At 39.3% G+C, this 22,992-nt stretch overlaps 2 protein-coding genes across 4 annotated transcripts in view; one reads left to right on the forward strand and one right to left on the reverse strand.

Moving 5' to 3' along the window:
* Positions 1 to 283: 283 nt before the first annotated feature.
* Positions 284 to 16,883, reverse strand: DCLRE1A (DNA cross-link repair 1A). Of its 3 annotated transcripts, none has more exons than XM_084525837.1 (10): positions 16,208 to 16,883; positions 13,838 to 14,764; positions 10,997 to 11,130; positions 10,079 to 10,197; positions 8,227 to 8,370; positions 7,159 to 7,304; positions 5,400 to 5,554; positions 1,576 to 1,717; positions 711 to 910; positions 284 to 467 (listed from the first exon to the last, which is right to left on the reverse strand). In XM_084525837.1, exons 1-9 carry the CDS (start codon positions 16,620 to 16,622, stop codon positions 744 to 746), a joined length of 2,349 nt encoding a protein of 782 aa, XP_084381963.1. In that variant the 5' UTR covers positions 16,623 to 16,883; the 3' UTR covers positions 284 to 467; positions 711 to 743. The 3 variants fall into 3 exon arrangements, with proteins under 3 accessions (XP_084381963.1, XP_084381961.1, XP_084381962.1); XM_084525835.1 differs by having other exon boundaries at positions 13,091 to 14,764; XM_084525836.1 differs by lacking the exons at positions 284 to 467; positions 711 to 910; positions 1,576 to 1,717 and adding an exon at positions 1,735 to 5,024 and having other exon boundaries at positions 13,091 to 14,764.
* A 419-nt stretch (positions 16,884 to 17,302) lies between these two features.
* Positions 17,303 to 22,992, forward strand: part of NHLRC2 (NHL repeat containing 2) — a 38,982-nt gene continuing 33,292 nt past the window's right edge. The window contains exons 1-2 of the mRNA XM_084526533.1: positions 17,303 to 17,492; positions 19,483 to 19,635. Of these exons, the coding sequence (XP_084382659.1) occupies positions 17,330 to 17,492; positions 19,483 to 19,635 (316 nt within the window). The 5' untranslated portion in view covers positions 17,303 to 17,329. The remainder of the gene's footprint in view (positions 17,493 to 19,482; positions 19,636 to 22,992) is intronic.

The raw sequence follows: 22,992 nt of genomic DNA on the forward strand, positions 1-22,992 counted from the left end.
AAGTGAAACTCAGTTTTCTGTTGGCAGCACTGCTATTTGCCTTTCTTGTTTTTCCAGAATTCAAGTGACAAACCTGTACATACAACCCTGCAAACCCAGAAGCTCTGTACTACAGGAAGAGGAAGCACTTCTGTGCTTTGACCACGTGTTGAGAGTTTGCACTACAAGGGCAACACAAGCAACATATATGGAACATTTATGGAAAGCATTAAAGGGTTTTCTCAGATTAGCAACTACAGTACTGAAAAGAAACGTACTTTGCTCTTAGAAAGAACACACAGGCTTCATGGAGGTTCTTTATTTAAAAAAGCAAAAACATAGAAAGTCTTGAGTAGAATGTAGGTAGCAATATCTTTTATAAAATTCATTCTTCTAAGTATGTATTTATTACAATAAATTATTTTCCAAAATTATGAACCTGGAGGTGGTTTCACTCCCAGCATCGTACATGTAGGCATCTCCATAATCTGAGGAAAAGAATGGGAAAAAGAAGTTAATTTGAATAACCTGAAACATGCATTTGCAAACAAGTTACTAATTCATTTTCCCATAACTTAATATTTCATCAGAAAACAAGGTGCTCTTTCCCCCCCACTCCAAATCCATCCCTCTCTAAAGAATGGCAGCATAGTGCTTCCCAAACAGAGCTCCAAGGAAAAAGGAGAAGTTAAACACCATTTCACAGGAACTCTGTTTCCCCTTCAGCCTACCTCTTTTGAGATGTACATATATGTTCTTTATAGTTATTTATGTCCACTGCCCTCAGTCATCCAGTCTCTAAAATGCTTTTCCATCAAGCTTCTGGCTCTCCAGTCACCAACATTTACAGTGGGGATGATTTTCTGTGGCTTCAACCATTGAACAAAATGCTTCATTTCCAGGTAACTGCTGTGTTCACTATAAGGAATACCTGAAATAAAGCAAATCAGAGAGATCTGTCAGTCCACTTAACTTCTTGCCAAAATACTCTTGCAAACTTTCAGCTCAGAAAAAATTGAATTATTAAAAAAATAAAATAAAATACAAAATCAAACTGGAGATCTAAATCTTATAGCTAAGGTAAAAGGAAAATCCAGATTTAATTTCTGGTAAAGTTACCTTGCATTATGTTACCAAATCAATCACCTGTGCAAAATGAGCTGTATCTAACATTCAATTAAATGAACGTTAAAGTTTTTAAGAGATTCAACTCCATCCACTGATAAGAAATGAGAAGGAGAAGAAGATCCCCAGTCTCCCCACTGTAGGAGTGAGGTATGGTATGGGATGAAATAATCTTGGCTCTGGAACTGCACTGCCACCAGCATCACTAGGACCAAGATTTCATCCTTGAAGTTTCTGCAATACCATATAAGAACCTTTGTTTGCAAGAGGAGGACATGAGCAAAATGTACATAAAAATCTACATTTACAGTGTCCTCAATTACTCTTCTCCTGGAGAGATCCATCTGTTCAGTTTCTCAACAATTTATCAGAAGAAAACATTAGTTACAAAGAACAGTTGGAGTTTCCAGAACAAAAAATAAGAAAATCATTCACACAACCAGATGCACTGAATCGTTACCACACTTATACCATAAATGGTGATCCTTCCTCTCGTCTGAGGCTTGATATCCAGCAGAGAAAGGCATGAATCAGAGTAGGTCCATCCAGTAGGTTTGAAAGCCAGAACTTGATCAAAATTCTCAGAAAACTTATTTAAGTGGTCTTGCAAGCCCTGTTAAAAGAATATAGCACATACCGAGTCCCATTAAACGCCTCTTTAGTCTAAATATTGGAGATTTTATGACGGAGACACCTCAGACTAAATTTTATTTTTTCATGAATAAGAACTTTTTTCTTTTAAATACCACCTGCCTTCAAATTAATAATGATAAATATTTAAATTTGCAGAACACCTTGTACGTTAGGATCTCAACTGCTTCATCTGAATAAGCGCATATTAATAGCTACGCATTACAAATCAGAACACATGAGGCATAATTACATCTTGTATATCTTGCCCCCAAGCTATTCATTTCCTTCGCTCAGCTGGAGGTCAGCACTCTTGCAGCTGAGTTCTGATAAAAGAAAGTAAAAGCCAGCTTCAGTGCAAAATCATCTGGTTAATTTAAAGTACCACTGACATCTTGCTATCTGTTTGTTTCCAGAAGCACTCAAAGATTAAGTAAACTACCCAAAAAATTACAGCAAGCCAGTGCACAAGTAGAGTATTGCTCTGACAACTAACTGTGCTTTATCATGTCTACAGTCATGGTAGGAAGGAAACTAGCTCTCATCTCTTCACTCTTAAGAAAAAAATAAAATAAAATAAATTGAAATTTAAATAGTTTCCAAGTTGGCTAAGTTAGCCTTCGATGTTGTTTAAGCTAGGATCAGGAACAAGATGAGAGAGAAGTATAAGGAATGTACAATCCTATTCCTGGATAAAGTGAAGTCAGTATTATTTCAAACCAAAAGCAGAAAATCAATTTCATGTGTCCTGTATAAAACCTTAAAGGCATATTCTTCATTTGAAAGACTTACGAGATTTTAGAACTCAAAATCATAAACTTCACAGCAGCAGCAGGAAGAGGAATACAAAAAAGAAACACTGCTGAATAAAAAAGGGGAGGGGGGTGGAGATGGGGAGGCTGTGACAGAACGCTAACCACTAACCACCCTGCCAGACACTTGAAAATCATTACAGAGGGAAGTGGAAAGCTGCCTGCGACACTGCTGCATTTAGCAGCACCTTCAGTACCATGCCCAGTAGCAACACACAGAACCCATCAATCTGGGCACGTGAAAGACTTACAAAAAACCCTACTACAACACGCTTGCAGCAGGAATCAGGGCCAGCCTCCACGGCTCTTAATGCACTGCAGAAGTCCAATCTTCACTAGATTACAAATACAACTGCAGCAGCCTGCTTCTTCACACTTCATTTAAGAAGACTGACAGGGCTTAAGGCAACAATTCACAAAAACTGTATTGCCTCCCCTTGCCTGACTGAGATCCAGTACTTCAAACACAACGATTATGATAGTAACCAGTGCTAATTTGTTCTCAATTTTTGTTATAAATCAAGTGTGCTACATTCACACTAAGGATGCAATTTCAATCCCATCAAAAACAATTTGTGCATTTCAATCACAGATACTTCTCAACATCTCCCCTCAATTTTCAGTGAATGACATTACGGAGCCAAGCAACGTGAAGGAGGTGCATGGACCTGAAGACCCCAGTCCTCTGGAAATCTTCCACTCTATATTCAAGTGGCAGAAGTCCCAACTTTTGCCTTATAAAATGTTGTTTTTGTTTCAAGAGAAACACACAAGCACTGTAGAAAAGACAGCCTCTTTCCACAAAACAAATGACTACAGTGTTTGCTCATAACACATTCACTTTAAATACACATTCCAATCTCTTCTTTTATTTCTTTGGCCAACACTATCCTAAACCTTCATCCTTTTAAAATGGAAAATACATTTTACTGCTAAATCAGCCTCCTTCAATCGCCATGACAGGCTGTTATCTAGTGTTGCTGAAATCAGCAGTACTTGATCAGCTAATTTATCCTTAAAATACTGAGTTCATGTTTACTGATGCTACTGGAACAGAAATAAGATGAAAGGCGATGGGAACTCATCTTTAAGCACTTATCATTCTCACATTTTATTGATACTACATTTCACCAGGGCATTCACACCTAGTTACCGGCCTCATCAGCTTAGCCTCTGGAAGACCACTCGGCTGCCTTCTTCACATGAACACAAACTTATTAACAAGAGGGTGAGACCAAATTCAAACAACTTCACAAATGAAGCGAAAGTCCCAGTGCAGAGGACCGTAGCTGGTACCCCAGGCCCCCCATCTCTGTCCTCTGAACCTCTGTGCCTTTAGCCCTTCCCGGCCCTTTGCAGGGTCCAGGCATCGCTTCTGGCACGCTGCCGATTTGTCCAGAATCCCCACTCAGAGATAAGCCCCTGCACACGATACAACTGCCTCACCCTGAGAAGTAACGCTGCATAAGACATCCTTGTGGTATAATCACGCCCTCTGCCCAAAAAAGTCCAACTATGTGAGTATGCCGCACACACTGGGATGCAGCAGCAGAATTGTGTAACAAGCCAAAAAGCTGCAGAAGAAACTAACATATAGCACTATTTATTAAGACAACACGTTAAAAAAATATCCATGTATATTCCCATCACTCATTTCCTGTCTCACCACCAAAAAGATTATAGAACTTAGAATACTGAAACACTAAGTTCTTTTTCCTGGAGCTCCTGTCCAAATCACACCATCTCCTTTTCTCCTTTTTAGGTCAACTCTGACCTTGACTGGGTCTGCAGCTAAATACCATCTTGCTCTGAAGAATTTGCTTGGGATGGCACAGCAGGCCTGCACTAAAGCAGAAAAATAAATCCAAGTTTGTAAGGCCTAAGTGACCACTGTTTCTCTGTCTTTCAGGTTGCCTTTAAAGTAGAGCCTGCTGCTTTGCCTTATTGTCATTCTGTATTTTGTGGTCTACTTAGAAACCCCTTTTCCCCCCAGGGATTTGTCACCTTTCCTAACTAAGAAATCCCCACAAAAACTTTCAACAAGAAAATCCTACTGTCTCAAATCTCTTGACTGAAATGTGTATTTAAAGTCATCTAAGAAGAAATAATGTCTTAAACAAAATCTGCTTTACTTGCTTTTGCTACAAATAAAAGGAAGATTCCTTCATGTGGAAAAACCAAAGCACGTGTATGTATGAAGTGTCCTTCAATTAATTTACTGAGTGCATTTGTTTATGGAGGGCTTTTCGCTGATTTTCCAATATCTGTATTCCCATGTGTACCCCCAAGCATCCATATTCACATTCTTCAGCACCAGAGCAGAAAGCATTTTCTTTTAACAGATGAAAGAATGACTGTAAATCCAAGGAAATTGACCTGAGAGATGAACATGGAGAACCCTAGGCTGAAATTCGGAAATTCTCGTGGGCTGCCTCAAAACAGAGGAAGTCTCAGCCAGAAAATCCTTCTGGTCTTCTCCTACATCACACAAAGTAAAAGACAGGCTCAAAACAGGGACTCAATGTCAAAATATATTAATTGCTAATAGGATAGATCCTGCAGTCATTACATAAACCTACTTCAAAAAGGCCTGCAAAGAGCCAGCCTTTGAACAAACCTTACCTTATCTTGTACAAGCACTGTACTGAAGTTACACTTCCCGTGCATCACGTTTGGAGACATTTATTAATGCTTAATTGCATTTCATTTTCAATGTATTGCAGTATGTCAAAACTCTACTAAATGAATATGATCTGACAAGAGGGTAAAAAGCACCAAACAACACTGGCTGGGAGGAACCAACAGTAAGATTAGCTAGCAAGTTAACTAACAGAGTATATTTTCAGAACTTACCTTAAAAGTAATTTGCATCATGGGAAGAATGTGAAGCAAAGTACCAGCCCAGTCCACACTGATGAGGGAATTAACAGCTGCTGACTCCAAGCACTGCAGCGTTTTGTATTTATCACGGGACATGCTTGCTTTCGAGCCCAGAACTTCAGCAATTGCTTTAGGATTAATAGGGAAAAAAAAAAAAAAAGTAAACAACCAAACACACAGAAAAAAATATAAAGTAAGAGGTATTTTGTTACTTGTTTTGGAGACATTCCTAGTTACTGTACTGGATTATCACTGCAAGTGGTGTGTGCAGGTTTAGGCACCACATTATAGAAAGGACATAAAGAGAGTGCCCAAGGGAGGGTTACAGAGATGGAGAAGGGCGTAAAGGGCAAGATGTGTGAAGAGCAGCTGAGGTCCCTTGGTTTGCCCAGCCCAGAGCAGAGCAGGCTGAGGGGATGCCTCATGGCAGCTCCCTCACGAGGGGAGCGGAGGGGCAGGCGCTGAGCTCTGCTCTCTGGGGACAGCGACAGGACCCGAGGGAACGGCATGGAGCTGGGACAGGGGAGGGTCAGGCTGGGGTTTAGGGAAAGGGTCTGCACCCAGAGGGTGCTCGGGCACTGGGACAGGCTCCCCAGGGCAGTGGGCATTGCACTGAGATTGATGGATGGAGGTCAAGCAGTGTTTGGACAACACTCTCAGACATAGGGTCTGATTTTCTGGGTGGTCTCATGCAGACCCAGGAGTTGGAGCTGATGATCCTTGTGGGTCCCTTCAAACTCGGGATACTCTACAATACCACAATTATTTTTAATATTGAAAAAAAATCCATATTCAACAAGATGAATGGTATTTCATATCCTAAAATTAAGAAGAAAGATCTGTAATGGCTGTTTAAAAAAAAAAACAAAAACAAAAACACGAAAAACATTTTTCAGTACCATTATTTAGTATGACAACTGGAAAGAGAAGGAGAATAGAAGCACTTTGATAAGTTCTAAGTCATATTTCTTTGGTAAAATGTTAGTGGGGTGAATTGTTATTTATTTCAAATAAGCCAGAAACACTTAGTTTTTGGAATATGCTACAAACAATGTAAATAAACTAAATTTCAGTGTGAAATTCTTGTATTGATGACTTCAAATATACTCAAATCACAAATGGTACACAGCTGCCTGCTCCAGGGTATACATCTGGGCAATCATTTTGTTTTCTAACACTGTAACTGAGTGAAGCATAGCATACAAGATTTTCATTAAGACAGAAAAGATGTGTTTTGGTTTGGGGAATGCTGTGTTAAAACAGAATTCATTAAAACTGATTACTATACGTATTCATGAAAATGCATAATGTAAACCTGGAAGGAAAAACTGTTAGCAATAATAGAAGTTGAAGAATAACTACATCCCCATGCTCTCTTGACAGAATAAAATTATTAAAACTGAAAATGTCATTTATGCTTTTAAGTTGTCTTTAGCCCTTTTCTCACCACAATCAATTGAACGGGTTCATTCATGTGGTATTCAAATGTGTATTCTCATATGTGTGTGGGGGGTGGTGGTTGTGAAAATGGCAAAAAAATACTTCTATCAAAAAGTTTAAACTTACTGATGAGAAAAATAAAGAACTAGCAGTAGGATTATTAAATCTGTTTGATTTCTTAATGCAACATCTGATTATTAAGACTAAGGGACCATTTATGTTTTTCAAGAAAAAGTCATTAACACTGATTTAGACATTTAGTTATTTGATCAGTTACAGGTTTTTTACATACCTAAAAAAACTTTTTCTTTTCCAATGGAATAAGTGCCACAGACAACTAGAGTACGCGGGTTTAAAGTCACTGTCTCAAAGGCAGTATTGACAGCAAACTGGATAACTTCTTGTTGAGAAGGGAAAGTGTATTCAGGACTACAGTACCTGGGGCATGGAAACAAGACACCAGTTCATTACACTAAATGGAAAAAATCTGAATTTACCAAGAAGGACCTCCAACTTGCATGCACACTTACACAAAGTAATGACAAAGATGTTATTCTGAAATATAACTTCAGTCTACTTAAAATCTATTAGAAACCACTGAAGTGTTCAGATAAAATTATTGGAATAAAATTTACACTCAGTATATCAGTCTTCTCTCTACAACCCTACAACCATTCACTTGTCTGACACTGCCACTCAATTCTGTAGCTTTTTTTCCTCTATAAATACCAAGTGCTCTTTCAAGCTAGATATTTGCAGCACGTACTAATTACATCCTTATGTCTATTTTTCCTCATGCACACAAACCATAACATAAAGCATTATTCATTCGCAGAAACATATGGAAGAGAAATGAAAGACTGCAGCTGGGCATTAGTCATCATATACAGAAAAACAATTTTATATACATGAGTCACAGAAAGGTCTAATGAAAACCTGGATAAGTGACAACCATTTGGTATTCTTTCACTCTCTGAATTCTCTCTTCCCCCGACCCCTTTCATAATATAGCTGAATACTCATAAAAGCAACGTTGCACAATCTTCTACTTTTAGAGTTAAACACTTAATGTACAAATTTTGCAACCCAGAACTTAATACCATGTATAAATAAGATGGTCATCTCAACAAATACTTGACTATCTTTTCCAACACCTACTTTTAATCTCTCACGTAACAGCATAGGAGATGAACAAGGCAGACATATATAAAATCAGATGTTTTTCTGAAGTCTGTATAACACTAGCTAACAAGTGTTAAAACAGTAAGGTCATTTATACTTACATTTATGTGGTTCACATAAAGTTTTACTAAACTGAAAAGAGGATTAATATATAAAATGTATGTTAAATGCAGCTTACGTGGTATCAAGGTAAAGGGTGTGGACTTTTTGACCAAGCAAAGCAGGGTAGCGCTGCATAGAAGGATCTGCCCTGAAGTCTCCTGTATGCAGGATAGCAGTTCCACTGGGCAGACAAAAAAGGATCATTGTTGCACCTGGACAACTGGAAAGGAAAAAAAAAACAAGAAAACACCATGCAAACGATGTTAGTTTCTATATAGTTATAGTGCCTTAAGACAAGAGATAAACCACTGTTTATCAGTGTATATCAGTGTCATGAAAGGATGCAGAACAGCATTTTAAAATCACGGCTATTATGCTGACTAAGTTAGCTAGAAATTCTTGTTTTATAAGGAATCCTAAAGCTATCCTTATTGCCTCAAAGTAGCCTTGAGTTCTCAGCTGAGACAGAAAGAAGAAAAATTACCAAAAATAAAGTAATCAAGCATTATTTCCTTTTTGGGATGTTCTTTCTTCTAGGTACAACAAAGATGCTGCCTCAGTTGCAACTTCTGAGATTCTATTAGACTTGATTTAAAGAAGAAACAGCACACCAAAAAGCAGCAGCATTCTTATTTGGGGGAAACATTATTATTTCAGATGTATCTTCATTCCTGTAGGACTTACTGAAGCATTTCCTTTTAAACTCTATTTGCAGGTTTTAAACATCATCCAACATCCAGAATTCAGTGGTTACAAATACAACTCTTGTGTTGGCCACAATGCATCCACTGCGCCTTCTGCAGTTCCTCACCAAAGCTGTCTGAAGGGCAAGTGCAGACTGGAAAACCAGACTGGGACTATTTTGGACATGAATCATCTGTAAAGGGTAAATGAAATCTCAGAAACCAGGAAAACTGGCATGAATCAGAGCTAAAATGACAGAATTGGTAAACTCTCCAAGAAGTTGAACTTTGTACCTAAGGTTTACATGCCTTTTAAATTGAAGGCAGGGGATCAAGGAGGCAAACAGGAAAAATGAAAAGTGTCCAAATTACATAAGAAACAAGGCTTCCTTCATTCCCAGAAAGGGTTCTCAAAGGACTTCATGGAATCTTATCTCTCCAACTATAAACAAAGCCTAAGATAAGTAATATTCGAACCAGCTGTGACACAGTGCTGTGTGTCAATATATAGTTTAGGAAAAGGACTTCTCTTCGAGCCCATAGCCAAATAAGGTACCAAGAGACAGAATGGCAAGAGCACGAGGCTGGAATCCAGCAGCTACTGAACCCTAAATCCAGCATTACCACACACTGACAGTGCAATGCTGGGCAAAGATCTCACCCTTTATCACCAAATCCAGTAGATATTTTTTTTCCCCTCCAGATTTCAACAGGGTTTTCTTTATCATTCAATTTTAAAAATGTTGGCTAGGTTTTGTCTCTCTCAGGATCCAAAGGAACACATTTTTCTTTAGCTGAAGATCTCACTATCTTCAGCTGAAACCTAACAGATCTGATAACCAGTTCTAGGATGTTCCCAGCTAGATAACAAAAACTGAAGTGTCCAGACCACTGGAAAATCCCAAGCTCTCAGAAGTGTAAAAATTAAGGAGCTATGTGTGGTTAACACTAATGGACTTATTGCAAGCAAAAATAAAAATAAGGTAGAGTTATCAAAAAAGCCTATGTTTGATTTTAAAAAACAACTCACCTATTCCAAAAGCTAACTACTTGCTATACATTTAGGTTTCTACATGCCTAATGCTCTTGTGAAGTGAAAATACACATTACTAAGTCACATCAGGTATCTGAAGAATTTCTACCCTTGTTTTTTCAGATGCACTAAAACCTAAGAACTACAGAAATAAAAACTGCCTCTGTACAGCTATCTTTAATATTCTATCCAACCAATGGAGTGATACATACTGGTTGGCATCGAGCAACACCACTTTGATGCCATTCACGACACATTCCGTGTCCATCGGCAGCACATGGACATACTGCTCTTTGACTCGAAGTTTGCTCTTCACCAGATTGCCAGTTATCTGTAACAAGAAAAGGATTTAATGTGGAATAGGAACAGAATCTAAAAAAAGCCTTTGTTTATTTTAGAAACAAAAGCTCTCAAAGCCAGACAGCCTGGCTTTGAGAGAAACTATGAGATCCTGCATGTGATCAAGCCTTTCAGTAGCATTTCACCTCTCAAAAAGCAAACTGAAGAAAAGCTGTCTTAAAAAAAAAAAAAACAAATAAACTTTTGAAAGCCTGTCAGCACTTTATGGGTTGGAATCCAAGAGGAGGCCAACACGGAGGAACAACACAGCAAACATCTGTTACAGATTGACTAGTCAAGAATCACAAAATGGTTTGGGTTGGAAGGGACCTTAAAGATGACCTAGTTCCAACCTCCCTGCCACGGACAGGGATGCCACCCACTAGATCAGGTTGGTCAAGGCCCCATCCAACCTGGCCTCCAGCACCTCCACAGCTTCTTTGGGCAGCCCATGCCAGTGCCTCACATCTCTCTGAGCAAAGAATTTGCTCCTAACCTCTAATTCACATCTCCCATCTTTTAGCTTAAAACCATTCCCCCTTGTCCTGTCATTATCTGACTGAAAAAGTCACTCTCCATCTTTTTTATAAGCTCCCTTTAAGCACTGAAAAGCTGCAATGAGGTCACCCCAAAGCTTTCTTGCAAGGGGATCCCACGTTCCCCTATAAATATCCACCATGCCTAATTGCCCCAACAATGGAACTTCTGGTCCTCTATTTATTTTCACCACTGTAGAAGCAAATAGAGTTGCAAATAGTTGGATAACATCCACTAATCTTGAAAGCCCTTACCTTGTTACAGTAGATTGGAAACATGAAGTTTTTTGTCAACCCGCAATAGTGATCAGAGTGAAAATGAGTGAGGAAGTAGGCTGTGCAGCCTTCAATTTCTCCATACTGGAAAGCATCAACTGTAAAACCAGTTCCTACAGCAGAAGGAAAAAGGCAGAAGAACCTCGTCAGTAAACATGCATAGTTCAGAACAAGTTTCTAGTTAGATTTTTAATGTTATTCTCTTTTATTTATTTCTTCCAAATTGAAAAGGGAGAACAGTTACACTCTATATAAAGTTTTAGGGACGATTTAAGGATGAGCATGTTTTGTATGAGTCAACAGTCACAAAAAAGATTTTATCTCATTAAAACAAAGATTTAGCAAAGCGTCCAAGTGCAAATATGTTCAAAGGCCTTCCATATATCTGTTGTTCAGCTGCCATCCTACACAGATGGCAAAGCAAACAGAAAACATCTATCTGCATTCAGCTATTATTTTTGAAAGTTCATGTGAATTAAAATCTAATACCAGCATCTTAACACAGGATAAAATGGAGAATGACAGCTTAAAAAAAAAAAAAAAAAAAAGCATTTTGTGATCAAACTGTAATTTTTCAATTACTCTATGGTTAATATTCCTCCTAAAACATGCTACCAAGTTACTAGTTACCAAGTAAGCAATCCAGGGTCTTCAAAAAAATTTGTTGAGATGAAACTTGACCGACTTGCAGCTATTCCATGTTTTCAGTATTGTTTGCATAAAGGTGTTGCATAAAGACAGCTCTCTTCTCTGCAAATCTAATTTTTTAAGTGTATATGTATGACAGATGGTCCTTGCACATTGGGTTACACTTTTGTAAAACCACCAAATACTGCACAGAACAACTGTATTTGGTGGCACTCAAATATTTTTCACTGTCTGTTATGCAAATTTCCCAGATCTTCCAGTAGGGCTAGAAATACTTCTACTCACTGGAGGATCAAACCTCAAGTGTTTGCAAGTCCAAAGAAATATAGTGGTCTGCTAATTGAAACCAAACCAAACCAAAACAATACAATACAAACAAACAAAAACCTGTTTGAGAGGTACCACACTCGAAACATCAGGGAGGCTGAGTTATATTAGGCCATGGGGATAGATAAGTATCATTAGCAACATATAAAACACAGTCAAATACACTTGAAGTATAGTAATAAAATTGAGAACACCAAATAATATAGATAATAGCAAAGCAACTTTAGAATTTCACTGTAAGCACAGAACTCTGCTTCTCACATTTATTACATATGGGAAATGCTCTCAGCCCACAGAACCCAAGATACGGGTGTAACCTCACACGCACTTGTAGATCAATCCTCAAGCAGCAACTTGGCACTCGGAATCACTGATGTATTTCTATTTGGCTTCCTCAGATATCTTATTAAGACTAAATCCTTTGGTGGTAAACAGAACTGAGAGTATGTGAAGTTTTGTTTGTTTGTTTTTTAAAGTTCCTGATGCATTATTCTGTATTTAGCTTGAAAAGACTGAGGGACTCCTGTCTGTTTTTCTGAGCTAATTTTTTTGCTTGGTTTTAATTTCTTTGCTTTTATACTTGTAGCACTTCGTATTTCTACTATTTGTGAGCTTCATATACAAAACGAATTTTTTTTTTTAACTTACTGTAAGGAAATAATTGTTATTGACTGCCCTATTTTCACTGGCAAACGAAATAACGTAGAAGATTAAATTTGGGAATTAAAATAAGTACATATTAATAAGGGATATATCCAAAAAAATAAGAATGTGTATCAATCTTTAAATACTCCTCATGTTTCTTATTCTGTCAAACACATGCAAAAGTCTGTCCCTGAAATCATTTTCCTGAGATGACTATGTCAGTGTGCTTTACTGATGAGGCTACTGCTGACTCTGGTTCTACCACCACTTTCTTCTGGTTATCTGCACTCAAACTAGACTTCATTGACTGGGATGGAAGAAGGAAAATTCGTTACAGACTGCAACACTAAATGACTATGGGGAGCGAACACGCTGCAAGCTTACATTAGGGAAAAACACAATACACCAACCCAAATTGGTTAATCACTACAGAAAGAAGTAATTATCTCTCACCTGGTATTTTCTTGTAGAAAGGGCACTGTTTTTTTCTTGCTCCTTCACCTGTAGCAGGTAATTCTCTAAATTTTTTTCTCCACTTTCTGCGGCCACCAGAAGTTACATCTGCCAGCTCTCCATTTTTATTTGAACTTTCTTCAGCTCCTTCTACGTCCTCCACAGATCCCTCAGCTTTCCTTTTTTGCTGTCTGGGCCTCTTTCCATTGGGAGTTCCTGAATTTGGTGTCTGCTTTTCCTCGCTCAAACACACCTCTCTCTCAGCTTTCCTTTTTTGCTGTCTGGGCCTCTTTCCATTGGGAGTTCCTGAACTTGGTGTCTGCTTTTCCTCACTCAAACACACCTCTCTCTTACTTTCCTCTTTTACTTTGGGTTTTAACCCAAAGAAAACACCAATGTCCATTTGTTTGAGTTCTTTGGCAGAACTGGATTTGGCATTCACACTTGCTAAAGGATGAGATGACACCATTTTAGAGACGGGGCTAGGAAAGCATACATCAGCTGCATTAAGCTTTTCTTCTTTCTTCACTACCGACTGCGAACTCTCCTGGTGAGCAGCTTTTTCAATTGCACTAGCAGCCATTTTACCTGGATCGGTTAAACCGTTACTTGGGTCCCTCCTAACCTTACTTTTTTGTGACAGAGGAGAGCCAGCACCTTCCCCGACTGACACCAGTGGCGTACCTGTAAGACCCACGCACACAGAATCCAAAGCACGAGCACCACTACCTTTCAAATCTGCGTTACCTGCATCAGCAGCTGAGGAAATCAATCCTGGCTGTTGAACCTCCTCCTCAAATAATTCACAACTAAAAGGAAAAGAGGAGTCTGTCACTAGGGCCTCTTGATGATGCTGATTACCTACACATGCTGAATTACAGAAGTTGCTGCTCACGTGACTCTGAGAAGCAGCTATTCCGCTATAATGTTGACAGTTCCATGTATTTGCTTCCTCACAGTGTTGGTTTTTTAATACAAAATTTCCCTGTTCAATATGCTTGTACTGATGCTTCTGCTGTAAAAGAAGTCCATTGCATTTTTTGACCTCCACAGAATCAGACTCTATATCTTCAAAGTTCTGGCCTTTGAATAATTCGTTTTGTGATATTTTTGCTTTTTTCTCCTCTTCGTCAGTTTCCTCTTCACTTTCCTCACAAGTACTCAGTGGAGAGTAAGAAATTTCACAGTCACTGAAGTCCACTTTCGACTGTAGTAGACTTGGCTGATTTGTATCTTTTTGACTACTCAGATCCTCTCCTGTAACACTTTCTTGAGAGGACGCAAAGTCATAAAATTCAAATTTACAACTATTATCTGTGGTTTGTGTGAACTGAAACGTTTGTTGAGAGTTTTGAGCATGTGCAAAAGAGGAAGTACTTTCACTGGTTATATTTAGAGTCTTCTTTTGTGGTGAGCTCTGTACCGTTGATGCACACTCATATTTTAGGATGTTTTTTACATTATTGGATTGTTTCTCATTCTGTGAAATTTCTTCTGAATGACTTGGGAAACAACCAGACTTTGCAGCAGTAGAGCATGTGGACTTCCCCTCCAAAGCGTGTGCCGAAGAGCTTACCAGATATTCTCCTGCCCTGCTCGCTGCAAGTAGGAAATGACTATAGCGCTTGTAGTGGGATGGAATGGTAGAAGTGCAGAGTAAGCCATCAGGACACTCTATGAAAACAGTTTAAAGAGAAATTCTGTTACTATGTTTGCATATATTATTGGCATAATCGTTAAAATAAAAAACACATGGCATACAACTTAGTTGTTTCTTATAAATGCAGCTACTGGAGGAGAGAAGGCACAAGTAAAAAGTAATTTTCAAGCTGCCACATCTTCCAGAGACGAGGCCAGAATGAGAGTGTTTCCAACCTAAAACTGAAAGGCTGACACTAACACAGCATTAAGCCTGAATTCATTCACCCTTCTAACAAGAAGAGCACAGCATCCTGTTTCAGTACTGTGCTAACGTAGTTACATGGCTTCTGGTTTTGAATTGTGTCATGCGCAGGCAATGATCTCAGAGTAACAGCACCAGAAAAGGCCAAGACATGTTTCAAAACAAACCAAGCCTAGGTTCTGAATCAAACTGAAACTGCATTTAAAATGGTTTGCTAGGTTATGTGTTAAATTTGAAAATTGTCATGTATTTACTTATGTCCTAAAAGTATTCAGGATCCATTTGCCAGCAAAAAAAAACAACATGGCTGTTCCCAAAGCAATTTTTGTTGAGTTTGGTAGCCTAACTTTTAAGAATTTAAAGACAGATGCAAATCAATCAGTATTTTTCATCCATTAATTATGGGAGGAAGAGGTGGAAATCAGGTGTTAACACATCTGCCTCAAGTTAAAACCGCTGCCAACATCAGGAATAAGGGCTCAGATTTCACTGTTCTGAAGAAACTTCAAGGAAAGTAAAAAAGATATGAAAAGGTAAGTTGCAGTTATTTATAAACATTGTATTTCCTCACATGGAACTAGTCATGGGAATGGTTCCATCTCTATTCCTCTTGAACAGCACTGTGAACCAAACGGTGTTACCTTGTAATACAGGAATATTCATGTATAATTCTGGATAAATTTTCTAAAGCATACTTGACCCGGGGCTAATGTTTCAAGCAAATTAACCTAATAGACTGATTTCTGATTACAGCTGTCCTCAGAGAACCGCACAAATCACACATTTATTGTTGATACCCATACCAACATGGATATAGGATAACAGCATTTATACTTCAGGAAATTCGGTGTTACAAGTAGAGAAGTCTCAGCTGAAGGAGGTTTTTGGTGAACACTGACTGAATGATTGAAAGGAATTCCAATATTTTAAGCTGGTAAATATTCACCTTCGATTTCTTCAAGCCAGTGAAAAGTGGGATTTGCTAAACCATCACGAATCTCTATCACAAAATTTTGAGATTAGATTCTGAAATTTTCATATCAGATTTCCACATTCTTCATGAAGAGCTGAAAATTTGATAAGAAAATGTCATAGATGATCAGCAACAACTTTCTGAAAATCATACCAACTACCATCTCACGTTTTGAACCACGTATGAAAACCAAAGCTTTAATGCTGCTTCCTGAAGACCTTGTCTCTTACCCTACTCCTACCTTTTTCAGTGGCTCCTGGGGTGTCCAAACACTCGGCAACGTGCCACCGAGGCGTCTGGACTCGCAGCAAGGCGAAGGGCATCTGGCAGCTGGGACAGTGCCCGTCGTGCACCGGCCTCGCGCTCTGTGTGCCGCGCTCTGCCTGGCTGCCCGCGCTCTCCTGGGAGAGCAGGCTGCTGTCATCTTTACTCGCCTCTGGATCCTCGTTTGGCTGTGATGTTGGCTCGCTTTCCTGAACAGCACCATTTTTCCCCACCGATTTTCTTTTATTTCCATTTCTCCTCTTCAGCCTGCCTCTGCCCTCGGTTACTTTCCGCAGAGGAGCCGAGGGCCTCTCCGAAGCGCTCTGTCGCTTGCGCTTCCTGACGGACCTGTACTCCCAAATGTCCTCCTCCAGCAGAGCCTCCTCAGACATGGCCCCGCACAAACCCCCCTCCCTGCCCTCCTGAGGGGACCCCTCACAAACCCAGCCTGCCTTCCCCTAAGGCGCCCTCTCTCCCCTCCGCCCGGCAGCCAAGCGCCCCGATTCCATCTTAACGACCCCAACCCGGGCCCCAAAGCCAGCAGCAGCCCGTGAGGGGACATCAGCACGGTGGCCCCTCAGCCCCTCAGGATTCAGCCACCGCCTCCCTCTCTCCCCTCAGCCCCGGCCGCCGCCATTGCCCCTCAGCGGCCCCGGCCGCCGAGGCTTTCCACGGCAGTTTCGTCACCGTTCCCGCAGCATTCCCCCCCCCCCCCAAAAAAAAAAAAATATATATATATATCCCACCGCCCTAATTATCTGATTTGCGCCGCTTTTCACATCTGTTAATGTATTTTATTTTATTATTTAAAAAAGGAGAAAGGCGGGAAAATAAAAGGATGTGTGGAATCTGCCGAGCCGGCGTTGGCGCGCTGGGGGCTTCTCCTGACGAATATGCTCCTCCGGATAACAAAAGCCCTGTAAAAAAATCGGGGAGGAATTATCAGCTCCGCTCTTTAACACAGTCGAGTTTGCGGCGTGCTCGCGCGCGGCGCTTGGCGATTATTTTTAATTATTCCTGTTTAATTACAACCGTGCCGCCCGCGTGTCGAATCTGCGGCGGCCAAACGGCAGGGCGGCAGCGGCGGGCGGGAGGCGCCATGGCGGCGGGGGCGCTGCCCGGGCTGCGGCCCGCCCAGACGCAGCTGGAGTACGGCCTGCTGGACGCCGACAGCCCCCGCGACAAGGAGGCCTTGGTCTACGGCTACCTGCAGAAAGCCGACAGCCGGGAGCGGGACCTGACGGTGCCCGAGCTCGGTGGAGGTGGGTGGAGGGGCCCGCGATGGGCCCCGGTGCCCCCCCGGGCTCGCCCTGAGGGGCTCACCCTGAGGGGGTGCCTTGGGCGATGAGGCCCGGAGCGGCTCTCTTTAAAGGTGTTTTTATCTGGTTATGGGGCTCTGAGTCTTCAAAAGCCCCCCCGGGGGGGTAAAGGGCAACATAAGGGAAGCCCCTTATGGATGCTCGCTTGGTACCGGTTGCAAAAATCATGTTCTTTAAATCCTCTTTCTTCTGTTAGCTTCACTAACTTCTTCTTTTTGTTTTCCCTCCAATAAAGCGTTTCGTTTTTCTCCAGTGTATTGGCAGGAAGCTTCCTCCCGCTCTCAGCTCTCTTGCCATGGCTTCCCCGTGCTCATCAGTTTCCATCCCTGCACCCTAAGGCTTGCTGTGCTGGAGACATCCTCCTCCTTCAGGGCTCTGCCTGTTCCCCCTTCGTGTTTCGCACATTTCTCCACCTCTTCTTGTGAAAAGTGTGAATCGAGGGTTACATAAAGGTCTTGCAAGTCCTGCTCGGGGGCCTTGTAACCTAAGTGAGGCTCTCTGGGACTCTGAGAGATTAAGGAGGTTGCAAGATGGAGGCCTAAGCAGATAAACTGTGGGATTAAAACCACATGCGTAGCATAGGAGTGAATTCTGACTTTTAACCAGTGAAGCAAAGCGAATGCGTTTTCTGTCTGGATTTGGACTTCTGAATTGAATTTTCACTTTTGTCATCAGTAATATTTATGTTTCTGTCTTCTGTCAAAGCTTATTTTCTCCAGAAATCAGCTCATATAGTAGCCAAAGTTATTTATTTCCAGTTTATTTTTAGGAAAGATATCCCAATTCTACTGAAGAAGGAAGACACATCATAAAACAAATAACCAGCTCTTTTCTTTTGAAAAAGCCAAGTGGAAAGTCTTGTCCATACACAGCGGAAGTAATGCATAAATTATTGTAATTAGCGTCACCAAATCTGAACATTTGTGCATTCATTTATCCTTCTAAATATATATGTATATAGTATATAGCTAGGAAACAAATTTCTGCTTACTGAAGGAGGAAACAAACCTGCTGACTTGAGTAGCTGTAACTTCTCATGGGGCAGTAAGAACTTGGCTTGCTGAAACTGACAGGGTGGAAGTTTTGAGTATTTTTAGATTAATCAGAGTAAATCTATATATTAAAAAAATAATAATTCTTTGAAAATTTAGTTCAACTTTACAATGGGACTTAGCTATCTGGTTTTGATCCCGTTATTTTCAGAAGAGTTGGATGGAAATAATGGCAGACTGTAATCTATGACATTTATGTCTTGATACCAGTTTCTTATGGGACCAAAGGAATTGGTCCCATAAGAAGTTACCAGTGAGGAAACATTGCCTTAATGTCTCATCAAGTAATTGAAATAAATGTCCAGGAGTACTACTGGCTATATGTGAGGGGGTTATATTCCCAGGTGGCAGTGTTATTTCATACCTGTCATTTGAAACTGTTGAAAATCAAGATCAAAGCTCTAAGTACAAAAATGTTGCTGTCATTTCTGAAACTAGCTCTTTACAAAATCTTACAAAATCATGAAGGGTTTAATGGGTTATCAACTTACTTGCTTTTATTTGAAGTTTAAGTAAATAGGTATTACACCTATGACTTTGTTAGGTGTTGAATAATGTAGATAATTTTTCAAAATGTATGGGAATTGTTCCGAGGTTTGCATGTTCTTTTGATTAAAAGGTGACAATTTAACTATATAAACAGCTCATTCATTGTTACATTACATTTAGTTAATATTCTCATTTACTAATTTTGAAGAATTGTGTAATACAAGGGTGGGTTTGATAAATATGAGACTTCTGTTTTGCTTTTGTACTTGCTAGAAAGTTATGTTGTAACTTTTCTTTAATGAAATACACTAGGAATGTGTGTTGTCATGCAAATTAGGTGTGTCTTTCCCTACTATTCCCCTAACTGGGTATCTCTGCTCTCTGAATTGCAGATCTACAATGGTTGAACACCGAAGGTCCTATTTCTCTTCACAAAGACCTTTGTGGAAAAGTGGTGGTGTTGGATTTCTTTACTTACTGCTGTATCAATTGCTTGCACCTGCTGCCTGATCTCCACGAGTTAGAGCAGCAGTACTCTGATAAAGGTAAAAGAGCCTTGGCTTGCTTGGAACAAAATTTCCTGGCAGTGTTGCAGGTGGAGTAGCTGAGTCACTTTGTTGGTTACTAAACAGCTGGCAACATTTCAGGAGTGCCTAAAAATGTCTTCTAATATTTTAAGTATTGGAAAAAAAAAAAAAAAAAAAAGGTTACCGGCTATGCTTTCATCACATTTCTAGATGGGGTTAAATATGGCATCTGTTGTGTCTCTATAATTAAAGAAATGGGATATGTGCTTGAAGCCCAAATCCTATATCCTCATGAATAGGGCGGTTTGCAAAATGCGAGGACGTAAGATGCGGGCTCAAAGTTGATAGATGTACACTTTTACTTAGTAACCAGCTCTGAGCAAAATGTTACACAGATGGTAGAACGGATATAGTTTAATGACCTTTTTCCACCCTTTCTAACTGAAATAGCAAAATACGTAAACATGGTTTAGGATTTTTTAATGTTTACTTTTTGGTATTTGCATTGCCTTATTTTCGGTTAGTAATCCTCTGTTCTGTAGAGGGAATTAATCCCTTTAATTTCACTTCTGAGATAAAATCTCAATCTCTCTCTGAATGAATGAAAATGCAGGGTAACTGCTATTTAGAATTTAGTCTCTTGTCATCCTGATGACTTGTCAGAGAGAAGATGTGGTCTTACCCAGGAATGTATCAGCTGCTATCTTGGCTGTTTTGGTAGGCTAAATGATGAGATGAACAGTGTTAACTTTTGGTCCTTAAAATCCTGTATTAAATACTATAATAAAAATAACCTTGCCTTATAATGTTTACATTTCTGGTTCTCTGTTTGCTCTTCTGATTTGATTTTCATTTTGCCAGCATTTATTTTCATGCATTACCTACTCCCACTAGAAAAATTACCATCTTTGAAATTACAACTTTAAGTTGTTCACTCATATATTGTAGGTTTAAATGGTTATCCTGCTCTGGAAAGTTAAGTTGTTTGGCTTGATAAATTTGAGAAAAATTGGAAGAATAAGACTGAAGTTGAAAGGATGTCAGGTGTACCAGAAATACTGTAAGAATATCAAGATATATTAATGCAGGTATCTTGATATTCATCCTGATTCTGGAGTTTCATTACATTTTAATTTGCTGTTATGTTTAGTTAATGGAAGTTCCTTCTTTCTTCAGGGGATGGGGGGCAGGTTCACTTTCACTCAGCTGGTTCCCCAATCTGTTTCCTCATAACTGGGGAAAAAAAAAAAAAAAGATTAAATATGTAGTGAAATTGTAACTTTATTAAACTTCAGCTTTGTAAACATAGCATTTATATACACGTTTCATCTACATATTTACAGTGCTGTGGTAGTGACAGAAGGTCCTGATCTAACAGACAGTGTAAGAGTGAAAACAAGCATCTTACTCTGACAAAACATTTATGTCACTGTGCATTTGGATCTTAATCTGTTGTTTGAACAGCTGAAGGAGTGTTGCCTCCATCTTTCTGCATAACTGAGAACAAACCTTAATACTGATATAATTAATAGCAGTATCTGGTTTTGATTGTACCTTCTGTAGATATTTTTTGATATTCTGATTATTCTTTTCTTGTTCACATGGTTCAAATACTGGCGTATGTGGAATACGTTGCTGAAGTTTCACTGTGATCATCAGACGTGAGATGTCCGAACCTGAGAATCTGTAGTTTTAAGATGTTTCTAAGCCATTAAATGACTTAGTATATACGCACACAGTTCTATTGTCTGGAACTCAAGGAGATTTGTCTCAAAATAAAGACTGCTTTCCATAGGATTAAATGTCGCCTAGCATCTTTATCTGATACGTTCTCATTGCTATCTTCAGTGGAGCTATTTCTGTTTTTCAAGTGGCGTTCAGAAAGTTATTTTAAACTCCAGTGCGTATTCAGTTCATGTTATCAGCAGTCCAGAAATGACTTCTATAAGAGGGAGTACTTTTTAATATTCAGAAATAGCTTGGCATAAGTCCAGTGTTGTGCTCTGCTATAATCCTTCAAATAAAGTGTTTTAAATGGTGTGCATGTTTTTATATCACAGTGTAGCATCTGTCAGTTTCCACACGAGTTTTCTTCATGAGAGGATATTATAACATATATGTGCTATACAGGTGTCCAGTATAGCATTGTCCTTCTAGCTCTAGCAATACTTCTGATGGACAAATTATATGTACTGCTGCTGATCCTATTGTAGTTAAAATGTTTGACTTGCTGTTCAGAGCTCAACAGTTTACGATACTACAGTTTGAGCTGTTTTACAGCAGTGTACTGTGCAGGCAGGATTGGCAAAGATTGGCAAAGACAGTATCAGTGATTTTTTTTTTTAATTTATCTGTGTACTTGTTTTTTATTCAATTAATGTGCGGAATTTTACTGTGTTCAATGTTCTCATATTGAAATATTACCATTCCTGCAGATGCTATTCTTCTCCATTAATACTGTTTTACAGTTGGGGACAAGGGCCAAAATAGAAAAATAGTTCTCAATTTCCAAATAAAAAGCCAATCTGACATTAAATTAGTTAAACTCCTCTGAGCTCAATAATACAACTGCTTAAGATACGAACTAATTGCCTTTCCTGCATTTCTACCACAAAACCATTAAAATAATTGACTTGAAATAAAAATTAAATACGGATTGTGCTGCCAAAACAATAGCTGCTCTGGCAGCCTTCCATTTTTACAGAGCTAATTCATCAAATGCTAGCAATGCAGCGTGCATTACTGTAGAAAACTTCTTTCCTTCAGCAGGTGTCAGACAACCATAATGCATCCTGAAACACTTATTCCCTTTTTCAAGAAAGGGATTATTTCTGCTCTGGCTTTGTACGTTTATAATATGTTTTTTTTTTAAAAAAAAATACAAGCTTTTTTTTCCCCAGTCATTTGTGGTAATATAGAGTTATTCAATAATCCGTGTTATATATTGCTTTAAGCTTCAAAATGAAAAACAAAACAAAAAAACAGCAAACAGTGCAGGCACTAGAAACAAATTGGTGTAGAGTTCTTCATGACAGGAATGCTTTCCAAAGCCAGCATCTGGATTTTTGCATTGCAGAACAGAACAAGCTGGACGTATCTTCCTATCACATCAAATGTTTATAATGGCTGGGTAGAAAACATGGTGTTAGAAATGAAACCGTTGGGATGAGAGTTTAGATAGGATCATATGGCAAAACTTTAGGGGAATGTCATGGTTTAATATCACCCAAATTGTAGAAATCTTCAAGAGTGTGAGAAGAAGGTTTGGCATTATTATTCATGTTGTTTGTTTGTTTTTGTTTTTTACAAAAACTGAATTTAAAAAAAGATCCACTGAGCAACAGGGAAAGAAGAGATTTGCAGCTGTATGTTTAG

The sequence above is a fragment of the Aythya ferina genome, assembly GCF_964211825.1.
Source record: "Aythya ferina genome assembly, chromosome: 7".
Taxonomy (NCBI): Eukaryota; Metazoa; Chordata; class Aves; order Anseriformes; family Anatidae; genus Aythya; species Aythya ferina.